Source organism: Pyxicephalus adspersus, chromosome 11 (assembly GCF_032062135.1).
Source record: "Pyxicephalus adspersus chromosome 11, UCB_Pads_2.0, whole genome shotgun sequence".
Taxonomy (NCBI): domain Eukaryota; kingdom Metazoa; phylum Chordata; class Amphibia; order Anura; family Pyxicephalidae; genus Pyxicephalus; species Pyxicephalus adspersus.
Window position 1 is genome coordinate 10,921,025 of NC_092868.1, and position 21,339 is coordinate 10,942,363.

Below are 21,339 nucleotides of genomic sequence, written 5' to 3' on the forward strand. Positions count from 1 at the left end.
AGCTGAATGCATAATCAATTTGTCCTGCAGAAGGCCACTAACTTGTAGCTGGAAGAACTTATTGATAGTCTGGGTATTCAGTACCACCACCAGGAAAAGTAGACAGAACCCCTGACTACCTATTACGCTCCAGACACTCCTAATTGCTCACAAAAATCCAAGGAACATCCATTCATGATTGGCAGGAGTCACCTGGATAGGAGATCTGGAGTCTCCCTGGCCAACATGCTGGAGCATAGCAGAGTGCCTGTGGACAACAGGTGGAAACATTGCAGGGTGTTGTCAGGCAGCAGGCTGCCACAATATTTAGTTTTGTAGAAAATAACATACTGGAACATTGCAGGGTCAAAGTAATTTGGGAGGTAGACTGTGACAATGTGGATGTTGGCTGGGCAGCAGCTGGAGAGCCAGGAGACAAGGCAGGAGACTGGACAGTGGATGAAGAGGCTACAGACAGGGCAGTGTACAAAAAAATCAGTTTTTTGAGTTTTTACATTATAGTGCTACTCTTGAGTGGACCCTGGTCTGTGTCACACTTATCCTTTCCTCGCTATTGTTGGCTCCTCTCTCCTGCATGTGCAATCAGTTCTGAACATAGTATCGCCTGCTCTTCCAGGTTTAATTTGCTTTGCCGTTCCTGCTGCCAATTAGGAGATAATTCTTGATAGACACTGGCTATTTAGCTCAGACACAGTGTCCAGTGTTGGAGAACTGTCTTAATACTTGTGTCAGGCCCCCTATCTGTGTTTAAAGTGTACCTAAACTCAGAATTTTCACTTTACATAAAAGGGTAGACAACGCTTTTATGTAGGGTAAAAAATTATGTTTGTGTTTTTTTAAGTGCAACACCTTGCTCTAAGCCAATCAGTGCAATCCAACATAGTTTTTATATCCTTTTTAAGGATTTAAAAATTTATATATATATATATATATATATATATATGTATATATATGTAGAGAGAGAGAGATAGATAGATATATATGTATCTCATGATCCTCTGGTAAATAGATTGGACATTTAATTAATTAGTGGAACACCTATGGTGGTAGATCTGCAGTGGTAGATCTGCCCTGATCTTGATCTTGAGCCACAAAATCATGCACCTGGTTAAATAAGTCTGGCAAAAATTCTTTAGTGTGATCGGAGAATACATTCTCATACATAATGGGCCTGACTTATAAAGGTGCTTTAAAAATGGAGATGATAGACTATTATGGGTGAACCTGGATGATCCAGCACACTTGGTCTTGGAGAGCTTTAATAAATCAGGCCCAGTATGTCTCCATACTCCTTTATGTCAACACCTGATTGTGATACTTCTCTAGGCAGAATTCAAATGTGCACATCTCGAACATCAAATCACAAATCTCAGCATCTCATCGATCAGTTTGTGGCCAGATTCTACTGCCAGCACTGTGCAGGCAGCAGGGCTGGATTTTTGCTATAAGCAACATGAACGAGAATGAGAGCAGGATAATCAGAGCAGACAATATGGCAAGGGCTGGTGGAGGGAAGAGTCCTTAAATATGTCCTTAAATATGGAGCTGGATGGAAGTTCATGACAGCCCAGGTGTTCAGTGCCTGCAGCACGACAAGCAGGCAGATGTCTTGACAACCTGTTTATGAATAAGTATTAGTATTATTTGATGAAAGGTTTCTCTGCAATATAAGTAAAATAGAATTAGGTTAGAAAATGTTTATAATATATGCATAATGCAAACATTTTTTAAAAAATATATTACTTTATATTTCAAAATATTATATATCATCATATTCTCAGTATTATATACATCACAATCCTCACTATATCTAAAACTAAAAGTTTGCTTTTACATAAACTTAAAAAAAAATCTTACTCATCCTTCCTTAGCTATTCTGATCTACTATTTTGGTATATTAGAAACACTTCACCATGGCAGCTTACTTTCATAGCTGTCTGCACAGTGACCCCTTTCAGACATGTATTTGGTGGCCCCCCAAATACAGGCACACTCATGTATGGCCCACCAACACAAATCAATGAGAGCTCACTGAGCAGGCATAGCCAGAAGAAATAATGATTTCAGGTATAAGGGATTATACAACTGCTGTCTGGAGTAGATCGTGGCTATCCATTAAAGCGGACCTAAACTCACATTTTAAATTTGGGTTTATAGATGATTTGAGCCCATGTTATACTGATCTGTCCGGGTTTTACTTTTATTTAACTCTTCTTTACTTCCTAAACTGTCAAACAGAGCTCCTCAGCAAGGAGATTTCACACCTGAAAGAAAATATTAGGGTCACCAGACATGGATAGGAATGACAAGACAGTTTAGAGTAACAAAATGTTCCATGGATGGGGTGACAATGTGTATTAGGGTTACAACAGGTGTTATAGATGAGGGTGACGAGGGGCTTCAGCGATGGGGGTGACAACACAAGTTAGGGTGACAGCACAGATGACAGTGACAATGGAGATGAACATGACAACAGGCTTCACAGAGGAAGATGGTGGGTGATCATACTGTACAGGGGTCTCATATGGCAGATGAATGTGGGGACCCGATTTGTAGTAACATCTATGACATCAGCACCAACCAATCACAGAAGACATTACACTGACTTTTTGATTGGTTGGAAAGCCTGGGCAGAGAGCTTTAGCAGTGAGGAAGGGGAGTGGGTGGAGAAAATGGTCAGGAGTGGATTGCAAGCCAATTAGCCAAACACAAGATTGCCACTTCAATACATGTAACTGATAATTACATTTTTAGGGGATGCAAACTGACACAGCCAGCGCCACTAAGGGGACTGATATTCCAATGCAAGTAAGTGAGAATGAATATCTAATATTAGCTCTGATGTTGGAGTTTAGCTCAACTTTTAAGTTATTAGAGCCAAAGTAAGCGGTTTCCAGGAATGTTAACTTTCAAGACAGTATTTAGATCACAAGGATGAAGTATACACAAAAACTGTGTTTGGTTCAGGGACATGGATTTTTGGATGTCAAAAGAGGGGATGTACAGATGCACTAAGTAAAAGAAAAGTTACACTCACATTGTGCAGTTTACTCATTAACAATTTACTAGATTTGTATTGCATGGAGCCAGTCACGCCTGTATTTATTCTTACAAATGCAAGGGAAATTGCCCACACATTACCAAGGGTCTCCAGACATTCCTTCTGTTACCAAGTCATTAACCACTTTGCCACTAAGGCAAGGTCAACAGACCAATTGGGTTTCTTGCATCAATAAGCTTCAAGCTGCCTGGTTGAAGTGACAATATCCATTGTTATTATTAATATTAATATTACCGGTACTACACAGTATTTATATAGCGCCATCATATTACGCAGCGCTGTACATTATGGACATGGGAGACTGGAGTCCTGAAACCCATTTATTTGTGCAGGTAGTAGGAGAATCTGTTTTATATATTTTGGACAAGCTATGTATATATGTCATATTTAATCAAGGGATAGTATTTAGTCAGTGGAAGGGTGGGGAGAAGGGACTGCACAGTGTCATTAAGTAATAGTCACTATAAGCATGTGCTCACCAACAGACTGCACAGATAAAGTTGTATGAGCCTGAAGCGTAGTACTGCAAAAAGCTGGACTTCCTAATATTAAATTATCTATATAGAGGTGAGTCAAAAGGGGACTGTGAGCAGTGTAGCTGTAAAGCATTATACACTTAACATAGTATATACCAGTGTCATACCTCATAAATATGTTGAGACTGTTCAGCTTGACAATTTTGAGAAAGTGTCTGCTAAGTAAAAAAGAAATGAGATTTAATGTCATTCTTAGTTGCTGTAGGAGCAACATTTAAACATGTTAAGCTGAAGAATATTTAGAGCTATAGTGTGCTTGGGTTCCCCATGAGCAATTGCATTGATAATAAAGAATGTATAATTTGCATGCATATTGTGGTAAATATGGGAAGAATGACGATACTCTAATATTGGAGATCCTGGGTGATTCAGCAACCTGAAATGAATCTGGCTCAGGAATGAAAACATTTGCCAACTAATACCTAAGGATTAGGTAACCCAGGTTCTCCCATAACAGCATCTTCTCCAGTCTTGGAGATAATAAATCAGCCCAAATTTGTTTGGGGCAACATACACACTAAGATTTTTTTTTTGCTGTTTGGGGTGGAATAATGGATCATATTAATACCCGATTCAAGTGCCCCTGGCTTTGTGTGGTGCCTTCTCTTTACAGCCTGTTAGTGAAAATGAGAAATTCCTAAAAGCCTTTCCTTTTTCTTTTTTATCTTCATCTATGTGTAATTTTTTTTTCTATATTCCAATTTACTTGTTTTTAGTGGTTTATTATGACTTCAACACCCCCCCCCCCCACACACACACACACATACAAACACAGATACATTACATACCGTCTGTGAAGTACGACTATTGCCTGAGAAATAAATAAAAAGACTAAAGATGGTAAACCTTCATATATGACATATAATTACCAATAAAATAGGGAATAAACAATGAAACTAGAGGAAATGAGGATCCTGCCCAATCAGTTGTACAATATAAAGAGGGGGTATGGGATATAAATATAGTGTTTTACACCAATTCACCTCCTCTAATAAATACTGTAATGCATACCCTAATAAGTATATGGTAAATGAAAAAATGAGAAAAGACAGGGTATTTAAGGTGCAGCAATGCATTGAAAAACCAATGGTGGATCAAAGACCAGGTGAGGTAAATGGGGTAAATGTTGTGTCCCAACGCATTTCACCTATATTGGCTTCCTCAGGGGACTTGTGGACATCAGAGTACAACTGTGTACAGAAAATAATATTACATATAATAACTGTCTACATACATGCATAAAATGAATAGATGAACATTTCACAATGTTGAAAGATAACACTGTATTAGCAAGGTTTAAGTACAATAAAGATGGTTTTCTAGGGTACATATGCTATTTACTATGAAGAATAATTTTGTATACAATTAAAAAATGTTTTTATTTTTACCCAATATCTATGATTCCCAGCATCTGATTTGATGTCTTCTCATCATTTAATCACAGCAATGATTCTTTTTGAATCTCCCTGCTTCTAATCGTAAGTACTGTATTACCTTGCATCTGTAAATGTGTACCATCATCATAAGGAACTGTTACTCTAATTACTATATGAATCATGCGTGCATACAATAAGACTTGCACAGTTTTATAGTATGGTTTATTACCAACAATTTGAGTCAACCCAAAGTTCATGTACAATATTCATAACTTTATTACTACTACGGTTGTATACAAAATTATTCTTCATAGTAAATAGCATATGTTCCCTAGAAAACCATCTATATTGTACTTAGAACTTGCTATTACAGTGTTATCTTTCAACATTGTGAATGTTCATCTATTTATTTATTTTTTGCATGTATGTAGACAGTCAACATATGTTTTATTATTTTCTGTACACAGCTGCACTCCGATGTCCACAAGTCCCCTGAGGAAGCCAAAATAGGTGAAACGTGTCAGACACAACATTTACCTCTCCTTTTACCTAATTTCTGCTCGCTAAGTAATCATTGTCTAGTTTTTGCACCCTCACTGCATTTTGTCCAGTGGGGAAGGAAATTTAGGATTAATTTACACATGTATACAAATGTGAAGTATAACATTGTATGTGTTCGATCCACCATTGGTTTTTCAGTATATTTCTGCACCTTAAATACCCTGTCTTTTCTCGTTTCTTCATTTACCATAAAAAGGGGGGGTACTTAATATACAATAGGTAGGGTGAATGGAACTGTGGATAATTAGTGATGGTTTGGGGAGAGAGGAGGATGAGTGACTAAGTATGAAGAGGGGGGAAATAAGGTAGGAACAATCCCAATAAGATGAGGGTGGAGATTCAAAGGAATAGGATTAATCCTGGAGAAGTCTTAGAGCTGTGGGGGGAAAGAGGTTATGATTGAGAAAATTGATAGGGCAGCTAGAGGTATATTTACTGTATGTAGCCAGAAATGAGATAAGAAAAGCAGATTGATTTAGATCAAACAACTATAGTTTGAATTTGATTCTGAGGTGAAATAAAAGAAACTGGCCAAGACATTCAATACAATCTTGGTAGCTTACAATTTAATGCACAACTAGCTATAAGGCAAACTAAGAAACAGAAACAAAATATCTGCCTAAACATTTGGTGCGTATCATTTAACTCCTCCTCCCTAAAGGGTATATAGAAAAACAATAACTATGACATTCAGTAAACATTTACAGCAAGTGTATCCTTCAAGTAGATGTGTTTAAAATTATGGTAATACATTTATTCGTTGTAAATGTTTTAGTGAATATCACCTTACTGCCTTGTAGATAGTTTATACTTTTACAGTACATTATGGTCTCCATGTACCTTTCAGGTTCTTAACAAGGATGACAGCAATGGCGATCAATGCCAAAACAGCAAAACAGCCAATCACTATTCCGGCTATGGCTCCTCCGGAAAGTGCATTTTCTGTAAGCAAAGAATGAACAAAGCAAATGTTATTAAGTCCACTTTTCTATGTATTATTATGACATAATACACAGCAACCCACATTTTCCCATTTGATATGTTGAATATAAGCCATGGTGGCTATAAGGACCACTTTGTACCATTGCTTTATGCTATGGAGTCCTTTATCAAGCACATGTGAGATATATTATTTACTGACTAGCTAAGGATAGAAGTCAACACTAGCTAGTGTACAAGAAATATTTCCTTACTGTTAGGAGATGATTATCTGACCCGTGATCCTGCACCCTAATCCACCACAGTCCAGCATGCCCTGTTTATTCTTTACTTGCAGCATCAAAAGAGATCAGGCAATTAGCTGTCTGTCCTTTGCTCTCAGAGATGTGTGTACCAATCTCAGCATCCCCTGCACATAAACTGAGACATTGTGCTACAGCCAATAAGCAGAAAAGTTCCTGGCTATGATCTTGCCCTGTCATTGGATTCGTTTCCTTTAAAGCTTCTCGGCTCCCAGTCACTAGTTACCTTTGCAGCATTTAGTGTAGCCGACCTGCTATTATTGCGACTGTTTGCATTACTTGTTACTGACTGTGCCTGTTTCCTGATACTGTGATTAGTTACTGCCTGGACCCACCTTTGTCTGTGGCTCTGCTTTGACTTATCCTTGGATACTTTGTTTGGTGGAGTACCTTTGTATGACCTCTGGCTCTGTTTCCTTGACCCTTTACTGCTGGACTCTTCTGTACTGTACTATCTATGGATCACCTGGTCACTAACCCTGGACTGTCCGATTTTCCATTATGTCCCCTGTCTTTCTATTGTGAGCTCCTGGTCTTCTGACGATCCTTCCCTGGATGCCACCCTTGCGCACAGAAGTCCTGAGGGCAACCTTTTACTGGAATGGTGCAGCTAGCCTCCTGAGGCTGAGAGAGGCTTATTATAGGTGAAGAGTGCGGAGGTAGATAGGGGGATTGGGGTCTGGTGACCGCTGGTGCTGGACCAGAGCCTTAACTTTACTATTTAGAAAATTCGCCTGACAACATTTTTCTCCTTTAAAAGAGCAAAGGAGGAAAGTATACAACCTAAACAACCTTATTTATTGTAAAGGACCAATAATAAAACGATATGCAAAAGTCTTCCTCCCTATGGTTCCCAATTTGGTATCTAATTGTTTTAAGCTAATTATGTGTCCCAATTGCAATGACAACGGCAGTTGATGCACATATTGATGCACCAGCAAAAGCGCTGGGAATCTTAAGTGATATTTTTAAAAATTATATTGACCTTAAAAAAAAGTTCTGCATTTTAGTGCAGTCTTCCTCACTAATATGAAATATTTTTACCATTCAGTTTACATCAGTTACATCAGCCAAATGAGTGTTCCCAGGTGTCATTGCAAACTGATGTAAACTGAATGTAGAAATGAATGGGTTTGCTTGAGAAATTCAGTCACATTACACAATTTTGTGAATAACCAACTACTCCAATCCGATTCCTCAGTAACCAATCAGTCAGAAGCTTTTAAAGACGGAACACATATGTACAAAAATTTGCCATTTTAATCTTTTTTTTTACCTTTTTGAATTTTGTTTATTTGTCCACACAGAACGTGTACTATCAATCAAGGTTTATCAACATGTCTGTCAATAAACCAGTAAGTTACAATAGGTTGGAAATATATCTTACTTTTGATTCACTTCAGATTTGGTCTTTTCATCAGATAAAAAATAGTTTGAAAGTAAAATATTTAGCCCATGTGTAGCGGCCCTAATTGACACGCAGACAGATTGCTTAAAGATCACAATCCATTTCTTGCATGGTGTAATCACTGTGCTGTTTTGTAAATAGAGGCACCCAGAAAGGATGAATTGGTATCTGTCAGACATCGCTTTGATGCCCCCACTGTAGTGTTTTTTTATAACTTTCACTAGCAATATTTCATAATAGTGAGGAAGGCTCTATTACCCACCTGAGCTACCTTTAATATAATCTCCTGCTACATATTACACAGAGTACCACAACCCCAGATTTTACTGGTAAAAATATTCTCTTGCCCTTTATAAAAAGCTCACCTTTTTCTACCTCCACCTTAAAGGTAAAAGAATTGGTTCCAATGGCATTCACAGCCTTACACATATAATGACCAGTAATCTCTTTTGTCATGGAATGCACAATCAGAAATGATGAATAATCGTCAGAAATAACAGAGATATTTTTTCCATTAAACAGCTCGGTTAAGTTTGGTTCCAGCTTAAACCAAGAAAATTTTGATGGGAAGACTTGGACTGCCTTTCCGCTGCCTAAGGTAACAGGGAGAAAGACACTGCTACCCTTTTTTCCAGCTCTTGTGCTGTCATTGATGAACCCTGGATATTGTGGAGTATCTGAAAGATAAATAAAACAAGTTGAAGGTATACACTTCCTAGAAACTGTTAAAAGAAAAGTAACAACTTTACTTTCAGTGAAATGGTCCTGTATGACTTAATATGATATTGTATATTACACCTTACAATTTATCCTTTACCCTTTAATAAAAAAACTTTAGATGTACCAAAGCTATGTACTAAGGAGACCAATATCAACTGTTTAATTATTCTTTACCCATTCAGACAGGTTTTTGCATTACATAGTTGTTGGTAGGTCCTAAAGAAGTTGTTCAGTCAGACTGTAGTTTATATGGTTAGCATAACTCACAGCAGTAGTGTAATGCCTGTGAGAAATAATAAAGTGATAAAAAAGATAGTAAATAGAATGAGTTTTTAATAAAAAGCAATACCTTGTTGCCCCAATCTACTACCAGACAGCCCCAAAATCCACATCGGTTTGCTACATGGCAACATGGCCCAAATTGGGGGCTCTGATAGGACACCCACTTAACAGATGTTCTTTTATGCAACTCTATTTATGTTTTCCACATATTTAAATATACCGTATACTTTTGAAAGAAACTAAAAAGAAAATTTGGGTGTCGCACTTACCTCCTGTGCCGGCGCCTCTCTCCTGCAAATGCAGAGAGTTATGAGCCCAGGCCTGTGTGCTCTTTCAGATTTCATCAGTATCGTCCCCCCACCAGCCAATCAGGAAATAGCCTTATAATTGCCCTTGGCTTTTTAGCTGGATTATACACACCAATCAGTGTTCGTGCAACATGTCTCCACTATGTGCCGAGACCCCTAGCTCTGCTAAACATTTCCTCTACAACTGTCTGTTAATCAAGTGCTTTCCAAATCCAGCTCCCGTGTTAACCCCTTGTTGCACAGTCTGTTATTTCCCTGATTGTTCCAGTGTTCCTCTGTCTCTGCAGTGACCCCTGTGTATCCTGTGTCACCTGTGCCTCCCGTCGCTTCTTTCTGTCTCCTTTGTCTGTGGTGATCCCCGTGTCACTGGTGTCTCCTAAATTTCTAGTCTTTGACCCCTAGTTCCTGACCACTCTTGCTTGCTACCTGCCTCGACCCTGGCCTTCTTTGACTATTTTCCTGGCGAGTGACTTGGTTTGGTACCATGCATTATCCTGCTCACCTTGAACTACAGGCTCAGGCCCTCCTAGCGTGACACTGAGTACTGATTAAGGTTTACTTTCATTCCAAAATCTGACTAATCAACTCCATCATTTTTAAAGTGTCTAAGTTTTTTACCTAGGCCGTGCACACATAATAGACAATAGTTAGCAGACTTCTGAAAGTTCTTTTATATTTTACTTGCTAACTGTATAATCTCAAAACACTCATGTGAGGATGTTTTGAGATTATACAATGTACATTGTGATGAGCTGTTGCCCAGATGTGTTGGAAGCTACTAATATTTACATTGCTATTATATATGAATGGCACTGAATCACATGAATTCACGTAATGAATGGTAAAATGCGTAGGTGTGAAACTTTACATATTTTAAAATTGTGTTAAATTTTGTGTAAGAAAACTGCTAGAAAACTATTGGCTACTACTGGCAATACCTTTTCTAATAATCCTTAGAGTAGGATTTATACGTTTCCTACATGTTTCCTAAATGTCTTACCGATAACCAACAAGCAGCTTTGACTTGATCCCTGATGTGTTCCAGTACAAGACAGGGGCATTCCAAGGGGGAATTGGAAAACTGGTACGTTAGTTCTAACTTCATCAACCTGTGTTATGTTTAGACTTTGGTATATCATTTGAACTTGAGCAGGTGGATACCCTCCAGGCCAGAGGCAGTGCAGCCAAATGCTTTGGTCTGATCTCTGACCATCACATGTAATCTGCCCATCTGGTAGCCCTGTAATTACAAACAAAAGACAATGAGGCATGAGGAAAAAAAGAAGCAGCACAAAAAAACATTCTTTGCAGTAGCTAGAAGATTAAGGTTACACGATAACCAACCTTTGGGTAACCAACTCAGCTTAGGCTGGGAGAGGAAAAAGCAGCACAAAGAAACACCATTTAGAGATCAATCAGATTGGAATCAGACTGGAACCTCAACCAGTGACACATACATATAGCTACCTTTCCAGCCACTGAAACCTGTGAACACAGCATCTGGTAAAGGGAATTGTTCCATATCCAATGTTTTATGCACCCCAAAGGTGCTTTGAAAGCCAAAGAAAGCTAATGTTGAAAGTAGTGAAAATACTTGACACAATAAACCATGTCCTTCAGGAACACCTATCATTCACCATGCCCATCATTTCATGGCATACTTTGCATAGCACTATTTTAGGTGCACTGTATCTTTACCATGAAAGGGTCATTTGGTTGCAGTTGTCCCATTGACCAAAATACAAGATAATTATATTTTTTAAAGTACGGCGATTACATACTATATTAAGGTGCTACATCCCATTAGTTAAACATACAATGCAAAAGAAGGAAGGAAAGAAAAGGGGACTTTAAAGACACCTTTTAAACATTCAATTGATTTCTGGATAACAAATAACTTTATAAAAAAACAATTATTTTATTAACCACAAAATAATAAAAAAAACTGTTTAAATACAAGAAGTAAAGTGATTTTAAACATTATTCTCAATTTTTTCTCGACCACTAGGATCAATAGGATGGAATGAGAGGATCCAGGGTCAAAGGAAGAAATGCATTTCAATAAAGAAATAATACCCCTGTGAGTCAGGTAAAGCTTTGTTTTTTTTTGGCTAGCACACTGATACTATGGGGTAGATTATATTCAACAGGAGGTAGAATGTTTGCTTGAACTAATGATCAATGAGGTAATGTCAAAAATAAAATAATTATGCAGGATATATTTGGGTGATTTAATAGGTTTATTGTACCCTACTTTTTTCTCACAGGGGGCATTAGTTCTTTCTGAAAGAAATACTTATAATAATGATTATTCTTCCACTTTATTAAGAAAAAATTCAATGACCAAAAGCATATTTCACACAGACCGATTTACACTTTTGATCAAATCACTCATTCAATAAAACTTTTGGATTGCAAAATAATCTAAAGTAAAAAAAGAACAAGAGATTTAATTTTCAGCATGATCCTGTGGTTCACCTCATTCATACACCCAACAGTTGGAAGGGCAGAATATAGTGGACATGTGTGCCATAACATCCAACCAACTGAATACCAAAATCATGGAATCATTTAGGCTGGCTGTCATAATGACATTTCCATTGATCTATCCCTGTGTAACAGACCACAGGTACTTGTTCTCTCTCGACTCCTATGTGAAGTTCATTGGACCGAAAAGATAATTCACTTTACGATAAAGAACACCACACCCTGAAACGGGCAAAGGCTGTCAGTTACATCCCTAGGGAGCAAATCACAAGACCCTCATTAATTGCACAAGCAGAACTTGCAATGCAGAAGACAAAAGGATCAATAAAATGCTTCTACATATCCTTCCAGTCCAGCATCAGCTAAGAATTACAGTGCTTCCTAGTGCTGGAACAACAGTTTTAAAAACAGATAAATAGTAATTTATTAACCTAGCCAACAGGAATTCTTTAGTAAAGCTAATGAGCACTTACAGGTTAGGCTGAGTTCATTGCTGATGCCACCATTTAAATAGTTGGTGACTCCACAAGTAAAAGCCCCCTGATCATTCCTGGTCACAGGACTGATGATGAGGGTGGAATTATCATTGGTAAGGCGATATCGGCTGTTCTGTGGCAATGGTGATCCCATGAAGGTCCAATTGTAGCTGACATCTGTTCCATATGATGAACATGTCAGAGCCACAGAATCCTTCTCCACAGTGATGGGACGTGTTGCATTATTACGAAGAGTCACTTCAGAAACTTGCACTGTCAATCAGAAAAAAAGTATAACATTTACAGTGAATAAATATAATAAACTTCCCCTAATTCAGCAAATCTTACAACTGTATTAACCAGAAATCTTTTACAATTACATGAAGTATATCTATGTTTTGACAATTCTCAACAAAGCAAAGATTTAGCTGGAAGATTTCCCTTAATTCCTGACACAGCAGTCAACAATTTTGAGTTTTTCGCTCACTAGCAGATGTACAGCATGCAGACCAGTATCCAAAATTTCAGGTCTGGGACCAAGCTGCATTAGCTTACAGAAATATGGTTTGTTTTAGCTGCCTAAGCTGACGTTTCTCCTAGTGTCTCACCTGCAACATTTACAAATAGATGTGTGCTGCTGTTCTGGCTTACTGGATTCCGGATAACACAGCTGTAGTTTCCAGTGTCAATATCCAGGATTGGACTGAAATTCAGGATGGGGCTGGAATCGTTGCAGGACAGATGAGGCATGCTGCAATTTACCAGTTGGCTATTTACATAGAAGTAGACATTGTGCACCGTCTGAGCACCCGCATTGCATGTTAGCCTTAGGGTGGTACCATTTACTGGTCGAATGGAGGAAGAAGAAGTGAGAGTTGGGGGAGTGAGTAGGTCTGTGTAAAAGTAAAGAAATAACAAGTTAGCAAATATTAAAATAATAGGAAATTGTATACCTTGTAACATGAGGAAGAGATAGGACAATATTTCTAGAACTTCACACTGCTGTTTGGATATGCTTTTCTGGCTGGCGCTGTAAGGCATTGCAGTCTAGCACGCCCAGTTTATTCCTTCCTTTACTTTCAGTACATATTTTGATTTAAATTTTTTTTTTTTGCTGATCATCACAAAGAACACCAAAGTATGATAACCTGTACACTGTGGTATTTGTTTCTAGACGCATGGTGAGAAGATTTCTAAGAATGGTCAATAAGCAGTTCAATATTGTCATGTTACATGACCATGGCCAAAACATAGAGTGTATTCTATAGAACATTGTGTTTGTGCCTTTATTTTGACAATTACGTCACTTTGACACTTATCATTTCATGAGAGACTCCTGGTGGGGGGACATTTATTTCAAGTATTGGAAATGCTCTCTTGCCTATTGGGCTCCTATTGTTCTCTATTTGTGGTCATAATGGTATTAATCCGCATCATCAAAGGCCTAAACAGAACTTCTTTTTAAATAATCAGTGATGAACATATTCAAGGTTTTATAAATTTAAATAGTCTATTTATGGGACCAGGGCTCAGCTGGTTTCCCAGCAATATTTCTTGCACATTTTCCCCACATGAAATGGTATTTTTATTAACTTAATATTATTATTATACACAATTTATAAAGTGCCAACATATTATGCAGCCGTGTACATTAAATAGGGATGTTCCATAAGAATTCATGAAACATCTTGGAGCAATTCAAGTTCTTTGCTTGACATTTTCAACAGTTATGGCTTTAGCAGTCAGGAAAAAAAAAACTGAATCTTTATGGCTAGATCTACCCACCCAAGTCACCAGGACTTATACAAACCAGATTGATGAGTTAACTCACCAATGTCCATCAAATATAAAGATATGAATTTTGAGTAAACCTGGTATTTACAGCTACAGTTTATTCTACATAATTTTTGCTTCTTTTGGTTATTCTTCTATCAACATACTAACAAAACTTTATGTTTACCTTTTTCTTTTAATTATGTGCATTATTATAGACACATTAATTGGGTCTTTTTTGCAATACTGACAGATCATAGATGCTAGGAGGAGCCAGCAGGGTGTTGAACACAACTTTCTGGAAAATGGGACCTGTGGTATGCCTATTTGTGAAGCTGAATTTCTATAACAAAGATGGGCTATGGATAGTAGTGCTGAGAAGATAAAGCTAGATGATCCCAAATGTCCTACAGCATCAGGATGAGGAAATATATCTATCTGACTTGCTGTAGCTGATAAGACAAACAATTAGATGCTTGCAATGTGCCTTAAAATTAGAGTATTATTACACAGTATTTATATAGCGCCATCATATTACGCAGCGCTGTACAAAGTCCATAGTCATGTCACTAACTGTCCCTCAAAGGAGCCCACAGTCTAATGTCCCTACAGTGGTCATATGTCATTTATACAGTCTAAGGTAAATTTTTTTGGGGGGAAGCCAATTAAACCTTGAGTACCTGGAGGAAACCCTCCATAGTGTTCTGGCTGGGACTCGAACCTAGGACTGCAAAGGCCAGAGTGCTAACCACTGAGCCACCATGCTACCCAAGAGTACACAATTGTAGTACAGGACAGGAGACTGCACGACCCTGTAGGACTCTGGGTAAGACTGGAGTTCAGGTTTACATTGTATATATTGTGTAGAAGTACTGTGTTTGCACATGTTTATGTTTTTCTTGTATGTATAAAGCAACAATTTAATTACAGTGTGCTTAACAGAGTATAGGGGGCATTAATACCAATCTCTGTCGGTTAAACAATCTCACAATGCAATCCCTATACTTATCCCATGCACACACTTGGGATAACCAAAGTAGCAATACTTTGTTCGGAAAGTCAAGAGGACAGAGACAGAGGAAGAACAAACTATATAAAGATGTTGCCCTTTTATTATTGGAAGAGAGGTCATATTGGGTGAAAATTAATCATTTTATTACCAAGGAGTATTAAACATTTCTCTATGTGTAATAACAAATGAAAAAGTAATACAAGGAAGTAGGAAGAGCAATCTCAATGAAAAACGGGCTTGATCAGTTCAAATTCCAAACACTAAGCTCAGATAATTTAAAAACAGTTAGATATCAGTACAAGGAAGTTCAAAATTTCACAGAACCTAGATACTTGGAACTTTATATATCACTAAGTGTACTGATACTATTAAAGACTCAGGTGACTTTAGGACCGCATGCTTTAAAAATAAAACATTTACAAATTGCCAAGCTAACAAACCTCACCGGATTAAAACATATAGGGTCTGACTTAATAAAGCTGTCTGAGACTATCATGTGAGAACCTGGGTGATCCAGCAAACCTGGAATAGATGCAGGTTTGGAGAACTTAAATAAATTCAATTTAATTCAAAAGATTCAAAACATTCTTGATTGTTTCCCCCTTGTTTACTTACGTAAACAGAAATCTTTGAAGTGGTTAACCATATTGTGTATACAACAAAGACTAAACACTCAGAAAAGACTAAACACTTAGATAAAATCTACTTATGGTAGCTGTTTTGCCTACGCTAAATACTTGCCTTTCTGAACGACAATTCTTGGGAAATACAAATCCCTGCCACGCAGGGCAGCCAGGGGGCATTACGTACTATACAAACATACAATGATTCCCTCTCTCTACCCCAAATTTGCTGATTGACAGTTAAAGAGGTGCAGCTGACTGACAAGTTTATCTCTGCTCAATATTCTCTCTTCTTTTATCAACACATTCCTTGCCAGTATACATGCATGCAGCAAACCTGATTACCTCCCACTCCAATTTCTGCCACTCCCCATACCCAATAAAGTTCTTGCTGTATAGGCTACAAGTTTGATAAAGTTGAATTCAGATATTTAAGTTACAAACATATGATGTATAATTGTTGCCCAAGGAAACATTTATGATTTGCAAAACTTTACAAGCTATATACAGGGTGTTTGTATTGGGTTTCTCTTTTTATGTTTTTTTTTTACACATGGTAATTCTGGCAATAATACACTCAGCATGGCCTCATTTCTTATTGTTACTTTTAACCTGAAAGCTAGCCACTTCTCAACCTTGCCATTAGCAAGTTCTGGAAATTTCTGCTACTTATAGACACCAGACCAATCACACATGAATTTGTTGCACAAACTATTCCAAAACTATGGCCATCAAAACAGAGTTGACGCCTTGTTTCCAACTATAATATTCCTCTATAAAGGGTTTCCACTAGGAACCCACACATAAAAGTGATATTCTGGTCTGCTGCCACTTTTATGAATGGGCTGAGCTGAAAACTTTCCTCTGGCAGATCCCCTTTGATAAATATGGCCTTGTCTCTTCAGTATCCGGCGCAATGTGAAAGAAGGTGTTAAAGTCAGTGCTCTGAAATGCAGTGCACGCCTCCAGTCAAAAACTAATCAACAAACAACAGTGTGCCTTCTCTGACACAAACAAAAAAGCACCATCCTATAATCTCCAGGTTCTGTCCTTTTGAAAAATATATATAATTTAGGAGCCTTACTAACTTTTGAAGCTGTAGGTGAAAAACAGTGTAAATGAACAAAAAAGTGAAAAATGTAAATAAATGATTGGCCAGATAGTATATAATATGTGTATTTTTGTGTATTTTTTTTTTTGCTTTTTATAAACAGGGCTAACAAAATAAAAATGTATAAATAAAATACAACAAAAAACCTATATGAAATATTATGTTATCTTTTCTTTAGTAAACATGAGGAGCTCCCAGCTGCTTTTTTCATGTTTTCCTCCGTCTCTTTACCTTGTATTATAATATATATATATATATAAAGCTCAGTAGCTCAAACTGATATTTATACCCAAGGGGTAAAAGGTTTAGAGCAGTTAATTACTTTCCCAGACAGATAATTAGGAGGATTTATTCAGATATATAGATTGATTCCAAACAACTTTAGCTTTCCTTGAAGGCAAACACTGCAATGTTACAGCACAGTTGACTCCTAAAGAGGTCAAGTGGTTAGCACTCTTGACATTGTAGCACTATTGTATGGATTGTATGGAGCTTGATTGTTCTCCCTGTGTCTGCATAGGTTTCCTCCAGGTACTGCGGTTTCTTCCCACATCCAAAAAAATACATGTACTTGGGTTCTTTGACTTTCCTTCCAAAATTGTCCTTAAAATATTTTAAGGCCATGACATTAGATTGTGAGCCCCTTTAGGGACAGCCAGTGACATGAATATGGACTTTGTAAAGTGCTACGTAATATGTCGGCACTATATACATGTTATTTGGCCCTCCCCTCAGGCATGTTGTCTTGGTATCACCTTTTATTCTGCCCTCTCATTTACCCCCCATATTCAGAACATTTCCAGGTCCTGTCATTTCACCTATGCAACATCTCGAAAATCCGTCCCTACCTGTCCCCTGAGACCACCAAACTCCTTGCTTGCTCGTATCGTCTCTCGTCTGGACTACTGTAACATCCTTCTCTCTGGTATTCCACTAACCCGACTCTCTCCTCTACTATCTATCATGAATGCTGCAGCCAGACTCATCTATCCTTCCCTCCCCTCCTCTTCCACTGCATCTCTTTGCAGTTCTTTTGATTGGCTTCCATTTCACCTTGAATCAAATTCAAGCTCCTGTGATTTGCCTTCAAATTCCTCGACAGTTCTTGTCCTACTTACCTTTCTGACCTGGTAAAAAAAATCCCCCCCAGCCGCTCTCTTCGCTCCTCCGATGACCTACTAATGACTTCCTCACTCATAACCTCATCACACACATGGCTCCAAGACTTTTCTGGAGCTGCCCCAACTCTCTGGAATGGTCTTCCTCGTCCTACTCAGCTTGTTCTTACTTTCTGCTCTTTTAAAAGAGCACTCAAAACCTATTTTTTCAAACTTGCCAACCCACCTTCTTCTGTCTTTTGAAGCCGTCACTACTTCCCACCACTACATATCGCTCCTCCTATTGTGTGTGAAATTCCCCCACCTCCGAGATTATAAGCTCTTTGGCACAGGGTCCTCTCTTCCTGTATCACTGTCAGTATTTGTCTGTCATTTGCAAACCCTAATTACAATGTACAACGCTGCGTAATATGTTGGCGCTATAAAAATCCTGTTTTTTATTAATATTATTATTAATATTAATAATAATATTATAAATGTTAGCTAATATTAATAGGAAAATACAGTATATATTCTCTTTAATGCAGTGAAAAAAAAAAAAGTTCTCTAAGAAAATAATAATTACTTACTGTATATGTCAAGCTTGACCTGTTCGTTTACTTCTACATTCCCGAGCTTGGTGGTTATGATGAACGTTTTGTTATCTGCGGTTGTCAGCTGGTCAACTCTGAGTGTCCCATTGGAAAAAAGTTGACATTTTCCTGCAGTGCATCTGCCACTGTATGATGCAGTCAAACCAGGGGAAAGACTTGCAATTGCCGCTGTAACACCCTCTACCTTCCAGGTTATATAATGTTGTAAAGTCACTTCTGTATTTTTTGCATACAGATAAGCCGATCCACCAACATGTGAATTAAATTGAGCCAATACTGATAGCACATCTGTAAAATCAAAACAATACATATGTCTTTCTAAATTTCTAATTGGGTGTTCATTGTACAACAGTGGCTCCTAGATACTTAAGGCCTGATTTATTAAAGATTCCCAACACTGGAGACAACAGACTATTAGGGAGAACCTGAGTAATCCAACACACCTGGAATCCATTTCTTAAAAAATAAATTGCTAATATTTGGCAAAGGTTTTCAATCCATTGGGGAAACCGGGCTTAAGCAGCAATGGAGACAGCAGAGACACAATGGGGCTGATTTATTAAAGCTCTCCAAGGCCGGAGAGGATACACTTTCAGCAGTGAAGCTGGGTGATCCAGCAAACATGGAATAGATTTCTTAAAAGTCATTTGCTATTTGTTAGCAAATGTTTTCAATCCTGGACCAGATCCATTGCAGGTTTGCAGGATTACCTAGCTTCACTGATTAAAGTGTATCTTCCCCAGCCTTGGAGAGCTTTAATAAATTGGGCCCAATGAGCCTGAATAACTAAAGCTCACCAAGAATGGAGAGGATACACTATATTACTATTACTATGATTTGCCAGAAGGCCACTGATTTCTAGGTATGTCCCCAGATAAAGGATTAGAAATATAATTGAAGCTCAAATGCTGGCTCATTCAAAATATGATTTTATGGAATAAACTCGCCAGTTAATGTGGGTATAAATGAGAAAAAGCTTAAGGTGATAAAAAAGCAGAAACATATTGGAGGCTATTACAAGCTGTATCGTTTGCATTTAATTGACCACACAGTCTATATACAAATAGAGAGGAAATAGAAATAAAAATGTAAAATTAAAGAAGAAATCAATATTCTGAATGCTACTATTACAAGTAATAACCAGTACACATACCAGAAAGGTGATTACAGGGGGTAATCTCAGGTAAATTTATTTTCACACTAGTTACAATACAGGTTGGGACCCACATATTGGTTTATATGTATTTTGTGCATGTGTTTATTCATGTCTTATTAATGTATTTTAAGGTGTTCTGTTTAAGAACAATTGGAAAGCTGCGCACATGCACTGATGTGTGTTTAATCACAAGTGTGTGTATGTAATTAGATCAGTCTGTGCTTTAATTACCTGCCTAGAATGCAGACATAACATAATACAACATAAAATAATAGAAATACAGTGCTAACACCAGTGACAAGTAGTAGAATAAAAAATTAAAATGTTTGATTACATTCTTTTCAAAAGCTAAGTATATGTAAGTCATCCACTAAGATTTCATATAATCTTTAACATGTCATTTTGGAACACATTTTTACTATTTTGTGGCAATGCTATGTCCCGGTCCCCCATCTGCTTTTTTTGTGTTGCATGACCTTCAGTTGGTAAGCATAGACAAAATGGGGCTCTGGGATAATATGAAGTGGGGCACATCATTCTAGCAGCTCGTACACCTGTGTTCCGTCAATTAGGCCCCCAGAGAAAGTGAGGATGCTGGACAATTTCTGAGTTTGCCATACCCAAAAACCAGCACTGGAATCTACCATGATGACACTAGTTGTGTAGACCAGTTTTGCCATTGTGGGTTAGGTAACCTACTCTGCATAGTATTATAAAGCAGCTGGTGGAATACATGCATTTAGATAAAAACTGGTATGCAAAAAGGTGAAAATAGTATTTTCTGCCAGCAAACATTTGGCACTAGGTAAAGATGAATAGTGATATAGAAAGCTACTTATCATTCAGTTTTGGTTTACACTTATTTTAAGGGGTCTATTTATAAAGCAGGGAATCTGACATTTATTAAACAATCTCTGGTGGAGACTCTTCCAGGTTTTCCCCAGAGAATGTGTTATGTATGTTAGATTTAATGCTTTATAAATTGAATCCTATAAAACAATTTCCATAATATGGGGATATTATAATATTATTATTAATTAAATAATATTAATATAGCTATTATAATAATAATAATTATTATAGGAGTATTAATAATGCAGCTTTATATACTCCAACAAGCAGAACCTCCATAGGTGGTCACCTTACCTGCTGAGAAGATAAGGGTCCAGAGGAAGAACATTATTCAATCCAGCAGTAGAGGGATCTTGGGACAGTTCTCCCAAGCTGTGGCAGTTTGTGTGCCTGTGTGATAGTATCCAGGCTAACAGGTAATAAAGATAGCAATGAGGAAGGTGATTCATTTTTTGTGTGTGTATGCCATGGAACCACCAATAACATATTTACAACACCAATACTTCATTTGCATCTGTTGTGTGTAAAGTAGAAAAAGTAGAAATGTGCTGATATGTGCAAAGATTAACTGAATCAAGGCGTCAGTCCTTCTAAAAATTGATCCTTCATCGCTCAACAGAACCAAATGAACTCCTGGCTTCTTTT

At 37.6% G+C, this 21,339-nt stretch overlaps 1 protein-coding gene across 7 annotated transcripts; it reads right to left on the bottom strand.

Moving 5' to 3' along the window:
- Positions 1 to 1,463: 1,463 nt before the first annotated feature.
- On the bottom strand, positions 1,464 to 21,094 carry LOC140340923 (pregnancy-specific beta-1-glycoprotein 7-like). 7 transcript variants are annotated; one of them, XR_011922764.1, is made up of 11 exons: positions 20,989 to 21,094; positions 18,663 to 18,974; positions 13,065 to 13,349; positions 12,454 to 12,729; positions 10,494 to 10,733; positions 8,549 to 8,860; positions 6,375 to 6,476; positions 4,386 to 4,408; positions 3,705 to 3,752; positions 2,137 to 2,264; positions 1,464 to 1,617 (listed from the first exon to the last, which is right to left on the bottom strand). XR_011922764.1 is itself a non-coding variant. In XM_072426372.1 (10 exons), the coding sequence occupies exons 1-10, from the start codon at positions 21,020 to 21,022 to the stop codon at positions 1,576 to 1,578; spliced, it is 1,674 nt and encodes a 557-aa protein (XP_072282473.1). In that variant the 5' UTR covers positions 21,023 to 21,094; the 3' UTR covers positions 1,464 to 1,575. The 7 variants fall into 7 exon arrangements, 5 of the variants coding, with proteins under 5 accessions (XP_072282473.1, XP_072282475.1, XP_072282472.1 ...); XR_011922763.1 differs by having other exon boundaries at positions 3,705 to 3,755; XM_072426372.1 differs by lacking the exon at positions 2,137 to 2,264.
- Between the last annotated feature and the right edge of the window lie 245 nt (positions 21,095 to 21,339).